The following is a 15,845-nucleotide window of genomic DNA, read 5'->3' as shown; positions in this document are numbered from 1 at the left end:
ATGAACTATTACTTAAGTTCATTTTAGGGATCCCCTTTTTGGGGCATTGCCTGCATAACAAGGTCATTAAACATACTTGAGAGACTCTCTAGAGTTTTAAATTTAAAATGCAATTTATGCAAATCTCTGACTGATTTAAGGTGATTTCTAAAAAGAATACCCAATCTGAGAGGTTGAGCATATTATCACTGAGAATATTCAGAGTTGATGAAAAACAGTTTGGACCACAAGCAGTATTATTAGATTAAGCACAGCAAGCATTTGGATGCATGTTCAGAGATCTATTGGCTTTTAAAAAGTCACTTTAATTTGCAACTTCCAAAAGCTCATTCTCAAATTGTTTCCTAGCTGGAATAACACACTCCCCCCCCACCCAACCAGTTGAGGGTTTTGTGCATTACCAGTGAAGTCTAATCAATGTGTTTGGTACCCAGTATTCTTCAAATGAATGTTTTCCAAAAGTAGCATAAGTAAATATTAAGCTGTGGCAATCGGCAATTGTAGTTTATTGAGGGACATCAAAGTGTTGTATATTTGAAATAAAAAAATCTTTTAATTGTGAAATGGTGAATCACATTATTTATAGCCACTAGTCAATGAAGCATTTAATCTAAAAGGTGTAATGCTGGGGGGAAAAAGCCTAGGTAACTATATTCTGTATAAATCCATAACTAAGAAAAGCCTAGCTGGTCGGTGTGTGAAATGATTAGGCAGGCATCACTGTTTGATCACCTCCACCTGAGTTGTAATACCTACGAGGAAAGCAAATTCCGCTGTTCAAAGTCTAGTATTAGAAGCCCTGACTCGGGGCGCCGGGTGGCTCAGTTGGTTAAGCGTCCAACTTCGGCTCAGGTCATGATGTCACGGTTCATGGGTTCGAGCCCCGCATCGGGTTTTGTGCAGGCAGCTCAGCCTGGAGCCTCTTTCAGATTCTGTGTCTCCCTCTCTCTCTCACCCTCCCCCACTCATGCTCTGTATCTCTCTGTTTCATAAATACATACATACATACATACATACATACATACTATAGAAGCCCTGACTCTTAAATTAATGGTAAATATAGAAAGCTGTCTGTCTTTGAGAATATTTTACCCGTAAGAGATCTCAAGTGTTAGCTGAAATATGATTAGGCTATTTTAAAATTCTGAATTCATTTTCTTACAGGAGAAGGCTGACTTCTGCTTGGTTCACTGCCAGAAAAATTGATTCTTGTGAAATACAGGGTCCGCTTGTTGCCTATTAAAAGTCACCAGGCATCCTAGTTCGTTATCACCATTAGAGTTTTGTTTTTACTTTATCTAATTTCACCTGTCTTTTATTCATTAGTTGTAGTTTATCCTTTTTGGGCTGGGATTCTGAAATATCAAAGTCAAGAGTTAGAGGAAGTGAGCTTTTTATAGCTTCCATGCAGCTGGCAGTGTTCTGACATTTCAGATAGTCTAAATTGGGTATGTACTCTGTGCTAAGGTTTCAGACAAGATAGACACCCGAGTAATGAGGATAATGTGCCTTTATTGTCTCTTAATCTGATTGACTATTGAAGTAAGTATGTCCTGTTAATCATTTTAGTATCCTTTAGTGTTGATTGACTGTGAGATCTAATTGAGTTGAGGGCTAAAGAATACTGTGCTGGTTAAAGCCTGCTGTAGTAATTCTTTTACTGTATACCTTAGACATGTAATCTCTCTTGGCTTTACTAAACAGTGAGATGGGAACAAAATCTAATTTGGGGAGTTTTCCAGTTAATAAAAGGATTGACAGGAGTCTGTAAGGTGGCTTCAACTCCTTGTTTATTATCAATAGTATTCATTAGGGGAATGAGTAGTCCTCTAACTTCAATGTTTATTAGTGTTCATGAGGACTACCTTACTATATATTTTTAAAAATATGAGATTTGCCACCTACATAAGTATTAATAACCTCTCTCGCTCTGTGGTTCTAGCAGAATTATTTCTCTTCTCTAAACATATTTGGTTGAGGCATATATAGCTACTGATATGAGTTAGTAATTTCACAGTTACTCATCTGATGATAGCAATCTTGGAGACACTAAAACGAAAACATACTTTATTCTCTTCATGAAGGAAGATCATTTGAAGATAATTTTATTGGGCGTGTCTCTGGTTAGTCAGTTTATACTTCTCATCCCTGGAATATTGCCAGTCTTTGCTCTATCTCAAGTCAGGCATGCCTCAGAAGTTTATGTCTTTTTGAACTTGGCGCAAATGATTGAGAAAACTCTTCCCACATTGTTACCAGGCCTTCTTTTCCATGGCTTGCAGCTTGGAAAGAGTGAAATCAAGATGTTCACCCATTTGGTTTGAGAAATCTTGTTTCTATTTATGTCTGTCATGTGACTGCTACACTGTCTATCTAAAAGTGACAGAATGTTTTGTGAAAGATGCATTTAATAGAAGGAGAAAGTTTATTTTAAAAAAGTTCCTGTTAATTTTCTATGGGATACTCAGGTGATTGTTCTAAGACATAGGACAAGGTAAAGAACTTTGTCACTTCTCATTCGTGAAAGAGAGCACTGTCTTTTGTTAGGGTTGGAGACCCTAACACATTGAATGACGGTGACATTAGTGGGTCTTTGGGCTTCTGTGCAGTGTTCCATGTGAAGCCCAGATGCCCTTCTTTAATGATGAAGGCTTTTTTTCTTAGAGCTCTTTCTGGTTCTGAATTTACTGAGGAGGACAGTGACTCTCTAACACGCCAACACTATCCATTGATTCTCATCCATATTATAACCATTTATAATTTGACTAATAAAATGATTTTTCTTCACTTCAAGTATTTATACACACACTTTATATATACTTTGTGTATATATAAATGTTATATGTTTATGTATTTAAAATTATATGTTTTATATAATGTATAATATTGATATATATTATAACAGCATTTATATATTCATATATTTAAATATATTTAATTTACATGTAAATATATAAGTTTATATAAAACATAAAATATTTATGTATCATTTATATATAAATTTATGTATTTAAATATATTTAATTTATATATTTAAGTATATTTAATTTATATTTTAAGTATATTTAAATATTTACATATAAATATTTATGTATATAAGAAGTAATATTAATAATTATAACATATGTAATATAATAATATATAATAGTATTTATAATAATATACACATAGAAAGTATATATAAACTTTAAAGTTTCCATATTGTTTGCTAACTCAGTAGTAGGCAAAGATGCAAGTGTTCAAGCTCATAAAGACAATTTTAAAATTGCTTTTAAATTTAAAAATTTTAAAACTGCTTTATCTTCATGACAATAGTTTATGATTGCCACTCTATATGTCCTCTTTTTAAGATTCACAGTCCATTTTTTTGTAATTTGTTATCTACATATAATGAAACATCATTTTAAGAAAACAGTTTATTAAGTTGAAGGCTAGTTTAGTAAATATCGATTTAAAACTTCACTTCTGTTGTACGAGTCACATTACAGAGACTCACTGCAAATTTTGTAGGGTTTTTTTGTATTGTGGCCTCAAACTTGAAGTTAGAAAGTTCCAGGCCTGTTTCATGACCAGCATGTATCATCTACAGGGTTTTTCTGCCCTAAATGAAATTACTGAAAGGAGAACATACAGCATTTCAGTGATAAGACCTCTGGAAAGAAATGGGAATGATGGCTTACTAAAAATAAAAGGAAGTAATATGTATGCCAGATGTATGAGATATAAGCAATTTTATTAAAGTTGATCAGTAAGAAGTTATTCCTGAAGTCACTTTGAATGTAATAAAGGTACTCAGGCAAGCACATGGAAAACATGTTGGCTATGAAATAGCCAAAGTATGATAACCCTAACCAGTGTATTGAGAAGTAAATTAAATACTGGATATGATAAAAAAAACAAAATATAATGGTATCACATCAATTAAAAGTAGAACAATTTCCTTATATGATAGAATCCCTAGAATTTTTATATATTGACAATCATCAGTCAGAAAATAAGGCGATATCTAAGATGATAAAAGCAATAGTGACAAAGTTTAGAACACTGTTTAGAGAAATGTGTGAGGTTTTCATCTTGGATGTTGAAAATGTAATGGTAAGCTCTAAGATTTAAGAAATGAAATGATAAACTGAATTTCTAATAAAGTAATAGATGTCAGTTAATTTATAATTTTAATCCTATGCCCATATTAAATCTAGTCAGGCTTTAAAAATATACTTTTTTAAAATTTATTTTTGAGAGAGAGAGCGTGAGCAGGGGAGGGGCAGGGAGAGGGGGACAGAGGATCCAAATTGGGCTCTCTGTTGACAGCAGGGAGCCCATTGCGGGGCTCAGACTCACAAACTGTGAGATTATGACCTGAGCTGAAGTCTGATGCTCAACCAACAGAGACACCCAGGTGCCTCTCGTCAGGCCTTTCTTAATGAGTATTATTTTAACATTCACATGGAAGAATAAACAGGTGAGAATAGGAAAAATACTAAAAATGAAAGTTTCTGTGAAATTAGATTGTCCCAACATTGGAACATGTGACAAACATAACAAAGCAAAGTGATTAAAAATATAGGTTGCTTTATAAATGTGCATACTCGGGCTCCTGGTGGCTCAGTTGGGTAACTGTCCGACTTCGGCTCAGGTCATGGTCTCATAGTTTGTGGGCTTGAGCCTCTCATCAGGCTCGTTGCTGTTGGCCTGTCAGCGCAGAGCCTGGAGCCTGCTTCAGATTCCGTGTCTCCCTCTCTCTCTGCCCCTCCCCTACTTGCACTCTGTCTCTCAAAAATGAATAAACATTAATATATATATATGTATATATATATAATGTATGTATTAATATAGAGACAAAGTCCACAATATATTCTTACCCCTAGAAATTTGTGATAAAGGAGATATGAAAACATGGAGAAGAGATGAGTCACTCAATTTCATTGTATTGGGATAAATAATTGGTTACAAATGAATTTATAAGCCCACCAAATATCCTAGATTAAGATAATAAAAAAAGGCGAAAAAATAAAATTGAAGAGTTAAAATCTTTAGAGGCAGTTTAAAATTCTAAGTTTTGAAGGAATGAGGACATAAAAAAGCAAAGAAAAAATGGATTTAAATCTGTATAAAATAGTTATTCTGACAACATTCTGAGAAAAAATGTATGAAGCGAAATGACTGAAACATTATCAAGAGTTCAGATAAATTGGTGAAATATACATTTGAAAACCTAATAGGCAAATGAGCAAAGGATGTGACTAAATACTTTACAAATGAAGAAATACTACTGGAAATAAAGAGGAAAATATTTGCCTTCATTAATAAATAATTGTGCTAAAGCAAGATACTGTACAAATATGTTTTAAACATTATTCATTTATTTTGAGAGAAAGAGAAAGCACAGATTGGGGAGGAGCAGAGAGGGAGAGAGAAAGAATCCCAAGCAGGTTCCGCACTGTCAGCAGAGAACCCAACACGGGGCTCGAACCCACGAACTGTGAGATCATGACCTGAGCTGAAGTCTGATACTTAACTGACTGGGCCACCCAGGTGTCCACACATGATACTATTTTTTAATTGAAGCCAGTAAATAATTTGAAATGTTACCAAATGATGGCATGTTATGGTGAAATGGTATATACTCAAAATGACCAATTGAATATGAGCTTGTATGGTTCTGAAAAGCAGTGTGGCAATATCAAGTAATTATGTACTAGTTTTAAAATTAATATGAACATATATTAACTTACCATAAAAATTATAGGACTTTTCTCAATCCTTGCTTTTGGGAATCATAAAGAAAAAGACTACTATGTACAAAGCTTCTTCATAGTGGAAAATATCAAAAACAATTTAAATATCTATAATGTGATAGATAAATCGGTGAAATCTTGTACATCCCTGAAGAGTGTGGTCATGAAGGGTGCAGCTCTGTGGAAGAGCGAGGAGCAGGGAGCTGAGCTCAGTGCAGAGGACGGTGCTGCGGCTGTATCCCGCCATGAGGTGGGCACACGAGCGCTGCCTCCTGCTGCAAAAGTAAATTGATTCACGTTGTGACATTCCTTTCCAGACATTTATCAAGAGTGCTGATGATTTTATTTTTAGAAATAGAATATAGGAAACTGTAAGGAGCACAGAGGAAGATATGCACACATGATCACAGTGGCGAATATTGGACCAGACCTGCTTTTTGCTATTGGTCTAGTGCTGGGAAATGTCTCCTTACCCAGCAAGATCCGTTTGTGCTGTTAGTGTCAAGGTTGCTTAAAATAAGGGAAATCTGCCCTCAGACCAAACTTTTCTTGACTCACTTCAGGGGTGCTTTGGGCATAACAGTGAGGCTAAATAAGAGGGTCCTATCATAATAAAATTATAATTGTCAGGTGTATTGATGCTGATTTGTTGCTCTTACACACACTTTCACATCTTCACATTTATTGTTAACTATTTGTCTGGTATTCTAACTCAGCCATGTTCAAAGTTACCACCATAGGAATTCTAGAAATTAAACTTAGATTAATTTTACTACCAGTCTTTGAAAAGATTAAGGTGACCATAAATATTTATGGCATGCTTTTAAAGTTAAAAATTTTTTTAATGTTTATTCATTTTTGCAAACAGCAAGAGACAGAGTACATGCAAGGAGGGGTGGGGCAGAGAGAGAGACAGAGACAGAGACAGAGAGACGAGAGTCACAGAACCTGAAGCAGGCTCCAGGCTCTGAGCTGTCAGCACAGAGCCCAATGTGGGGTTCCAACCCACAAACCATGAGATCATGACCTGAGCCAAAATCAGATGCTTAACATGAACTGAGCCATGCAGGTGCCCCTAAACTTTAAATTTTTTAAGTTATGTATGCTTATTACTTTACCCAAGGAAATGTGATTACTGACTGCTCAGCGTGGTTTTTATTTTAAAGATCTTAGAGCTTAAGAACTTAGATGGAGATAATTAATGAAAAATCTTAGGAATTTACTTAGGAATTTACTTAGGATAACCTGTCCAAATTAATATATCTGATAGAGAGTTTATTCTCTTGATCAACGTTTGACAATTGGCAGGGAACATCGAGGTCTGACTTATCTGACAACAGAAAACCTAATACAGGGTAGGTATCCTTGTTGAGAAGAGCCAAAAACCATTTCTCACATTTGAGTCAAACTAAAGGTAAATTTTTTCTAAACTTATTTTTGTAAAGAACATAGAGGTGTTGAACCACAGAAAACTTTCTGTATTAAAAGTTAGATAGTGGGTTTTTCCAGACATTTTTAAAACACCTTCACAATACAGGTACCTTGCTGAGTGCCAGGAGATGTTTGCAGCGAGACAATATCCTTGAACTCAGCACCTTCACTGTCTCATTAGCACAGTGCTCTGTCTTTAGTAAGCATTCAAATGTTAGTGGGCAGAGTTTGCATCTAGAAGAAAACTAGGCAAATGAAGATGTGTCAAATAACAGATAAAACAAAAATCATTATTTTTTAATAATTTATGCAATATATTTCAAATATACATTAGAAATAATATATTTATAAGGAAATATATCTTTATTTTGTCTCCTAAAAAGTTATTAATAGGAAAATTTTACTAATCTGAGGATAGATATTTAGAAAATGTAGTCAATAGAAAGATAATAGAAATATATAAATGCAACTGACTCATGCAGTCATAGGTTAGAAAGTTTACTCTCAGTGTATTGTGCTCTTTGAGGTCACTGGCTTAGTGCATTTAAAAAAACGTCTTTGGAAATACGGAGTCGAAAGGTGTCCCTAAATTTTCCACCTCTACTGAAGGGCTTTCTGATAAAGGGGAAAAATAAGGTTTGGCATTTGGAACTAGTTTCTGGAGACTAAGAGAACACCAAATTCTAGTTCTCATTAAAACTGTTTATAACCAAGCTAGATGTTACATTGAACTTTATGTACGTGTCCTTGGTGTTACATTTAAAGTCAGGATATATTCACTGGTGACAAAGTTGTGGAACAGAGGCAGCTTTCTAGCATCTATTATGTAACTCGGCTCCCTCGGAGGGAGTGGGCAGGATGTTTTGGAGAAGAAAAGAAAAAGAAGTAGATAAGAGTACAGGGATGAGCTGAGGGAGAGGGGTTGCAGGCTTCTGCCAGTGTGGTCTACCACAGGAGACAGCACACGGTCTAGGTGTTCTCTGTCCTGGTTTTAATCTCCCCAGAAGAGCAAACCTCTGATGTGCTAAAAAGCACATAATCAGGTTTATGCCATGACCTGAGGGAAGGTTTGGGGAAGTAGAGGTATAATGCTTTTGTAAAAGATTTTTGTAAAAGTAAAAAAAGTAGTATTACAAAAGATATTTGTAAAAGAGAATAGTATCTCCCTAGTGTGGCATTTTTATTTGATTTGGTGTTAAGACTCTGCCCCTAATTTTTTTTTTAGATATCCTTAAATTTCACAGAAGTTTAGGGGAGTCTGAGTGGCTCAGTTGGTTAAGCATTGACTTCAGCTCAGTTCACGGATCTTAGGGTTTATGGGTTTGAGCCCCGCGTCGGGCTCTGTGCTGACAGCTCAGATTCGTTGTCTCCCTCTCTTTCTGTCCCACCCCTGCTCATGCTCTCTCTCTGTCTTTCAAAAAGTGAAAAAACGTTAAAGTTTTTTTTTAATTTCACAGTTTAGATTTAATGAAATCTGTGTTTCTCCCTAGAAGAAATATCCTAAAAGTTTTTCCTTTAATTGTATGTGAAAATAATTATTCATGATTCACAATTTGATTGGATGTTCAGTTTCTTCCAAAACCATATGTGCATTTTTCCATACTCTGGTGCTTAAAACAAATAGCATTTTAACAGTTGACAAAGTAAAACAGCGTTTTCTCCTAGTGATACAACTTTTAGAGGGTGGGTTGTATGTTATGTGGAGTGTTGTTTCTGTGTGGTGGTTATTTCCACGTTTGTATGTGTACTGGGAGGCTCAGGCATTGAGGAAAAAGCTAATCCATTGTGGTGTATGTTGCTTCTTGGTAATAGCTGTGGAATCTTCTTGGCAATAGCTGTGGAATCTTCTGATGAGGGAGGAGTCAACTCATTTTTGGGAGACCTCATTTAACTGTACTGTTTGCTTTACTTCAATCTCTTACTTCCTTTTGCTGACTAAATAGTGTACACTGTGTTATTATTCATTCCAAAATGGTTGGACGTTACTAACACTGTAATATAAAAATGATAAGCAAAGTAAAAAGACAAATTGGCCAAAGTCATCAGTGACTCAAAGAGGTGGAGGAAGACTTTATGACATTCTTCCTCTAATAAAGACAACTGATGCTAGGCTTTCCTGACATTGGATAAGTTGGCCTAGCTCATTTTAGTCTCTGACTTTTTATACCACCAAAAGATTACATTTTAAGATCCAAGTTACTATAGGGAAGTCACTTCCAAGTTAATGGTCAACAACTCTACGAATTTCTTGATTTATACTATGCCAGAATAATGTTCTTATTAAGTCATGTTCCATTTATTAGCTCTTCTATGCATTGCAAGATGCCACTGGTAATAGAATTTATTAAGTACCTGGTTAATAGAGAAGAACTAGAATTAATTTGGAACTGTCATTTCTTATAAAGCTGCTCAACTTCTTTTCTAGCTTCTTAGCTAGTGATTAAAGAGAAAATAATTCAACTATGAAGGGAGAAATCCTTCCTTCCTATGGCTTTCTGTGCACAAGTAAGAAATTGGGAATCAAAGAGTAATAAAGAGTTCTAGGAAATGCTTGAAGATGAGGGGGTGATTTTATTATGTATATTAAGTTGTCCAAAGATCTTTGTGTGAAGAAACTAGGAAAACAGAAAACTCACCAGACTAAATCTTCGTAAGCCATTGTTTTGTAAATTTGAATCCTGTTGAACAACATTCTGAAGGTTATTAAATTGAGACTTTTGTCTTCTTTATTTTTAGCACATTCAAGTGTATATATAAATCTCTGGAATGTTGAAGGAGTGACATTCCACAAGAGTCAGATTTTTTTTTTTTTCTGTTACCCATTGTGAAGAGGAGACCAGTAAATTAAGAATATTTGGTTCTTTCTCCTATATTTGCTTTCCTTTTGGATCTCTGTTTACAGAATAAAGAATTACCTTTTGTGGCCAGATTATTGACTAATAAAACCACTGTTTTAAATTGCTGTTTTCTGACAGTGACTAATGATTAATTAACCAAGCAAGCATTAGAAAAGCATTACTATAGTATTAAATTTCTACATGGCTTAGCACTGTAAAGCTGAACAACAATAACAACAAAAAACATAGAATTCAAGAGATCTGGTTATAAAATAGTCATGGACGTGTAAAATACGGCATAGGAAATATAGTAAATAATATTCTAATTACTTTGTATGAGGACAGATGGTAACTAGACTTATGATGGTGATCATTTCATAATGTATATAAATGTCTAATCACTATGTTATACACCTGAAACTAATATTGAATGTCAGCTGTACTTCAATAAACAAATCTGGCAAAGTTATGTGATTTGAATCTACCTTTCAAAATAAAGATCAGTTTGAGAAAAAAAATTAGTGAATGATTAATAGAAGTTATTCTTAGGTTCAAGAGAACTAAGTTATAATGAAAGAGATCCTTAAACTGGGTCTTGAAACAGAATCAAATGTTGCCTTTAATAAATGTGGAACTATTTTTAGGGACATGGCTTTGAAGACAGTGTCTATATGGTCTAAGAGAACCCCTCACTATCTGCAATGCTGTTCTTCCTACTGTGTTTCTTGACTTGTTTTCTTGGTTGGTTGCCTTTTATTGGGCTCTTGGCTCTGAACATTATATGGGGGCTGGAGTAGTGACAAATAATTTAATACTAAGCTGATATTGGCATTCTTGTAATTGCGTGTGTTATTTCTTTCTTAATTTTCAGTTTGATTAACAAACTTAAACCTGGTGTCATTAAGAAGATTAATAGACTGTCTACACCAATAGCAGGTTTGGTAAGTAAAAAAAAAAATTATCTTCCAATCTAAATTTTTTTGTTTTTGAAATGTAAAACAATGGGTGTAGTCTGGTACTCTTATCTGGAATTATCATAGAAATTCAGTTTTGGGTTTCTTGCTCAAGAAAAATGTTTTTAGTGATGTCCTCCTTATACCTTTAGTTCTTTCTGTTTCCCTTCTGCCAGGAGGCTTTTATTTTTTTTTATTCTTTGTTTGTTTTCCTTTTTGTGCCCTCAAACTTCATATATTCCCTTTCTTGGCTAATTTCTTCAGAGACTACATTTGTTTACGATCATGTTCTTTCTGAAGTTCAGCCCTGCATACTTTGTTTGCTAGTTGACCACAGTTAGGGAAACTGTTTTTGGTCATCAGTTGTTTTATATGTGTTGCTTCTGCTTATGGATGACTCTCACTTAGCACACAGATCCTGGAGTGTATCTCGAACGCTTTTGCTTTATATACTAGATTTCCTACCTGGGTTCTGTGTGATATTGGGTAGGTCATTATTTTCTTACTTGCCTCAGTAATACTCCCTGACTATGGGATAGATCTCTAGATTCCTTCTAGCTTTTCTTTTTGTTTTTATTTTTTAATGTTTTATTTATTTCTAGGAGAGAGAGAGAGACAGTGTGAGCAGGGGAGGGTCAGAGAGAGAGGGAGTCACAGACTCTGAAATAAGCTCCAGGCTCTGAGCTGGCAGTCAGCACAGAACCCGACGCGGGGCTCGAACCCACGAACCGCGAGATCATGACCTAAGCGAAAGTCGGACGCTTAACCGACTAAGCCACCCAGGCGCCCCTAGATTCCTTCTAGCTTTAAATTTAGATTTTGTGTCTAAAAAATACTCTACACTTTCATTGCATAGATATTCTGGTGGGTCAATAAGAATTGAAAGACCGGTAACAAGGTGGGGCTCTATCTTTGAAAGTAATTTGTAATTAAGTACTCATGATGGATTATTTTCAAAATGTTAGCAACCCTTAAAATTCAAGGCTGATGAAAGAAGTCAGTTTAAAAAAACTCATTTTATAATACACTGAAGTTTAGGACAGCTGATACATGGAATTTAGATAGAGAGAGAGACAGAAAAATTAATCTTTGGAATAGTCAAGCTGCTTATTACATTCAAGAACCTTTTGTTTGGCCAACCATGTGCTTGCAAATGTCAGAGGCATGAAGGATTAAAGGGTAACAACATCAAAATTTCTGGATTTGCAGCTGGTATGAAAATCTCATTACAGTTTTACAGGAGTAAGTCACATATTGCGTATTATTGGAAAATAACTGTCTAGGAAAGAAGAGTTTTAGAGCTTTCTTTTTTTCTTTGAAAGACCAATAAAATTTTCCTCTGAAACATAGAATATATGTAAAGTTCTCAGAGCAGTTGGCCTCAAATATGAATTCTTTCTTACCATGTTAATTCTGTTTCATTTCTATCATGACATGAGTTCTATTGGTCTCAAATTTGGTTAGGTAAACAGACTACCAGGCATGCATATATTGCTATATGAATATATGTTTGTGTGTGTGTGTGTGTATATATATATATGAATGTATAGCTGTATATATAAATGTATGAATTTTAGTAATATAGCAAGTCAGAAGGTATCATTTAAGGAAAAAAATTAAAGACTTTTTTTTAAATTAAAAACTTTAAAAACATTTATTAATTTTTAAGAGAGAGTAAGAGAGACAGAGCATGAGCAGGGCAGGGGCAGAAAGAGAGAGGGAGACACAGAATTTGAGGGAGGCTCCAGGCTCTGAGCTGTCAGCACAGAAGCTGTTGTGAGTCTCCATCCCATGAACTTCAAGATCATGACCTGAGCTGAAGTCGGATGTTTAACCGACTGGGCCACCCAGGTTCCCCAAAGAAATTTGGTTTTTGAAATCTTTCTAGGAAGAAACATTCAGTTTAATAAAAATAACTAAGTCTTGTATGAAAATCATTTTTATGAAATAATTTTTGTGAAAATTAAAAGTTTGCATTGTATTGAAAGTCTTTTTAAGTGTCTCAAGTTTTTCTTACTTTGATACTTAGATTGTGAATTGTTGTTTCTTGGATCAATTACACACATTTTAAATGAAATTAGCCTTTGATTTGAAACACCCTGCATATTTGGAATACTTGAATTATGGTAGTTTGTTGTTACTGGCCACTAGAGGTTTTATTCAATCTTCTGATTCTACGATTAGAAGTAAGCCAAATGTATTTTATATTTAAATACAAAGATCTCTCCAAGTATTTCTATTTCAAGCATGGAAATTCTATCTAGTTTGGATTTTATCTTTAGAAATTAAAATGAAATGTATTTCCGGAATATTAAATGGAATGATTTCCCAAGTACAGAACACTGAGCATTTTTAATGGGATGCAGGAGCATAAGAATCACCACATTGCAGAATTGGCTACAATTGGTTTGCAGTTGTCATCATGCCTCATGGACTCCTCCTTCCCTTGCTTGTATGTCAGGATGGTTATGTCACAACTTCTTGAAGGCTCAATTTGAAGTGTGCATTAGAGCTCTAGTATCTCTTCAGTAGGATTGTCATATGTGGGTGGAAAGGGATTGTATAGTCTGGCATACAGGTTCTTTTGCAGCCATTCGTTTTTTTCTAACACGTAGTTGAATGCCTACTAGGTCCAGAATTTTTCTAGTTTATGAGGGTATATTGGGAGGATAATGACAGAGAAGGACCTTATCCTCAGAGAGTGTAATGTCCTAGTGGTGGAGCAGGATCTGGCAAATAAATGAGCAAATGGGCAAGAAAACACCAGATATATAAATTTGATGCCATGGATTATAATAGCCCGCCATTTACTGAACACACATGAGGAGTTGTAGTTGGAATATAAAGACTGACCTCTAAGAATTCCTCAAGAAGAGGTATGTCACAAGCCTTCATTTTCAATGTGTATAGAAGAAAGATAAAAAGTCTGACCTGAGCCAGACTTTTTAATACTAGAAATTTTTGTGTTCACAGCAACATAATGATTGATATTTATGGGAGGCCAAGATTTTTTTTCAATGAATAAATTTTGAAAAAGGGTTCAATTGTGACAAATAGTAAGCTCTAGAATTAGGTCTTTGAAGGAATAGTGTTATAGGTTGAATTGTGTTCCCACTCCCCACCCCTGCTCACCAAATCATTATATATTGAAGTCCTAAACCCCAGTACCTCAGAATGTTACATTATTTGTGAATAGGGTTGTTGAAGATGGTATACTGAGTGAATATGGAGTCATAATGGAGGGGTGGCCCCTTATCTAACGTGACTATTGTTCTTGTAAAAAGATGACTATGTGAATATGGATACACCCAGGAGGAATGCCATGTGACTGAGGACTGGGGTAATGCATCCATAGGCAAGGAACACTAAAGATTGCCAGCACACTACCAAAAGCTAGGAAGAGGCAAGGAATGATTTCTTTACAGGTTTTATAGAGATCATGGCTTTGTAGACACCTTGATTTTGGACTTTCAGCCTCCAGAACTCTGAGACAATACATCTCTGTTGTTCTAAGCCATCCAGTTTGTGGGACTTCGTTATGGCAGCCCTAGGAAACTAATACAGCTAGGTAGTATTTTTAATTTAATGTTTGCTTTTTAAAAAACTTTTTTAAAAAATGAATATAGATTCACGGGAAGTTGGAAAAAAACAGTACAGAGAGGTCCTCTGTGACCTTCACCCAGTTTCCTTCACCCATGGTAACATTTTGCATAATTGTGATACAGTATTAAAGCCAGGAAATTGGCACTGGTACATCCAAAGACCTTAATCTGATTCACCAGTTTTATATGCAGTTACACTTTTTTTTAGTAACAAAGAGTAGAGATGCTTTCAAGCTCGGTGAGATGGAGGGTTTTACTTGAAGGATTTTTCAGAGGACTCTGTCATTAATTCAGTGTTCAGTCATAAATATGGCAGCTACATTCCACATGATTACTTTTTTCTGCCCTATTGCAAATAAGAAATGGTGTCTCTCAATTGAAGGTCCCAAGAGAAGAATCTGAATGGATCAAATTACCTGTCTTTCCAGGCTACAAATATCAGAGGTCACTGGCCAGCTGGCGGGTGTGTTCTTGAGAAGAGAGTCATCCTGGCAAAATGGGTTGTATTCTGGAGGGTTGGTAGCCATTGGCTCACTGAGTTCAGGTGTGTGCGTTAAAGAAGGTTCTGTGAATGAGGCTTCTCTGGATTAGATACGCTATATGAAATTAACTATAATAAAAAATGTACGATTTCTGTACTCCAAGCCCTATTTTCTATCATTCCATTCTTATTCTCTTTCTTTTAGCTATAACTTCCATCCATTTCATGTTAGGCTACTCTGTATTTAGCTTTGAAGCCAAGACGATGTGTTTACTATTTGTAGGTGGATCTATATGAATCACATGGAATATCCTCTGAGCAATGACAATATGGAGAGAGGTGTTTGGATGATTTAGAAATATATTGAATGCTTTGCTTGAAACATTCATAGGATTTTATGACTTTTTTTCCTTTAGATATGTGTTAACCATGTTCTCATAGATCTAGAAATATGGCTTTTCTCACTTAACACTGAGTTCTAATTTTTCAAGAAATACACCTTTCCTATATTTTCTACTCTTTATATTCTTCACAAAGTGATGCCCCCCAAATCTAACCAAACAGTCTGAGTTTTCCACAAAATTAGCTGTTGTTAAATGTGGGTGTGTTCAATTCATTGAAACTCAAAACTAAAACTTTATTTGGGAATTCAAAAACTCAATCTCAAAACAAAACCCTGAGAAACAGGCAAGATATTCTGTGGTGAAAAGAGCCATTGAACCAGAATAATGTTTACCAACTGATGTCTTAGTGTACATGAAATACAATATGTACAGAGAACATCAAGGAAGTTATTAATCCTA

The 15,845-nt window shown here is 35.1% G+C and overlaps 1 protein-coding gene across 6 annotated transcripts in view; it reads left to right on the top strand.

The window, feature by feature from the left end:
- LMO7 (LIM domain 7) overlaps positions 1-15,845 on the top strand; it is a 197,155-nt gene that overhangs the window by 71,967 nt on the left and 109,343 nt on the right. For all 6 annotated transcript variants that reach the window (XM_039222184.1, XM_039222187.1, XM_039222185.1 and 3 more), the window contains one exon: positions 10,878-10,947. In XM_039222184.1, coding sequence (XP_039078115.1) covers positions 10,878-10,947 — 70 coding nt within the window. The remainder of the gene's footprint in view (positions 1-10,877; positions 10,948-15,845) is intronic.

The sequence above is a fragment of the Hyaena hyaena genome, unplaced genomic scaffold, assembly GCF_003009895.1.
Source record: "Hyaena hyaena isolate Hyena2069 unplaced genomic scaffold, ASM300989v1 scaffold_1073, whole genome shotgun sequence".
NCBI classification, from domain to species: domain Eukaryota; kingdom Metazoa; phylum Chordata; class Mammalia; order Carnivora; family Hyaenidae; genus Hyaena; species Hyaena hyaena.
This window is presented reverse-complemented; position numbering and strand designations above follow the sequence as displayed.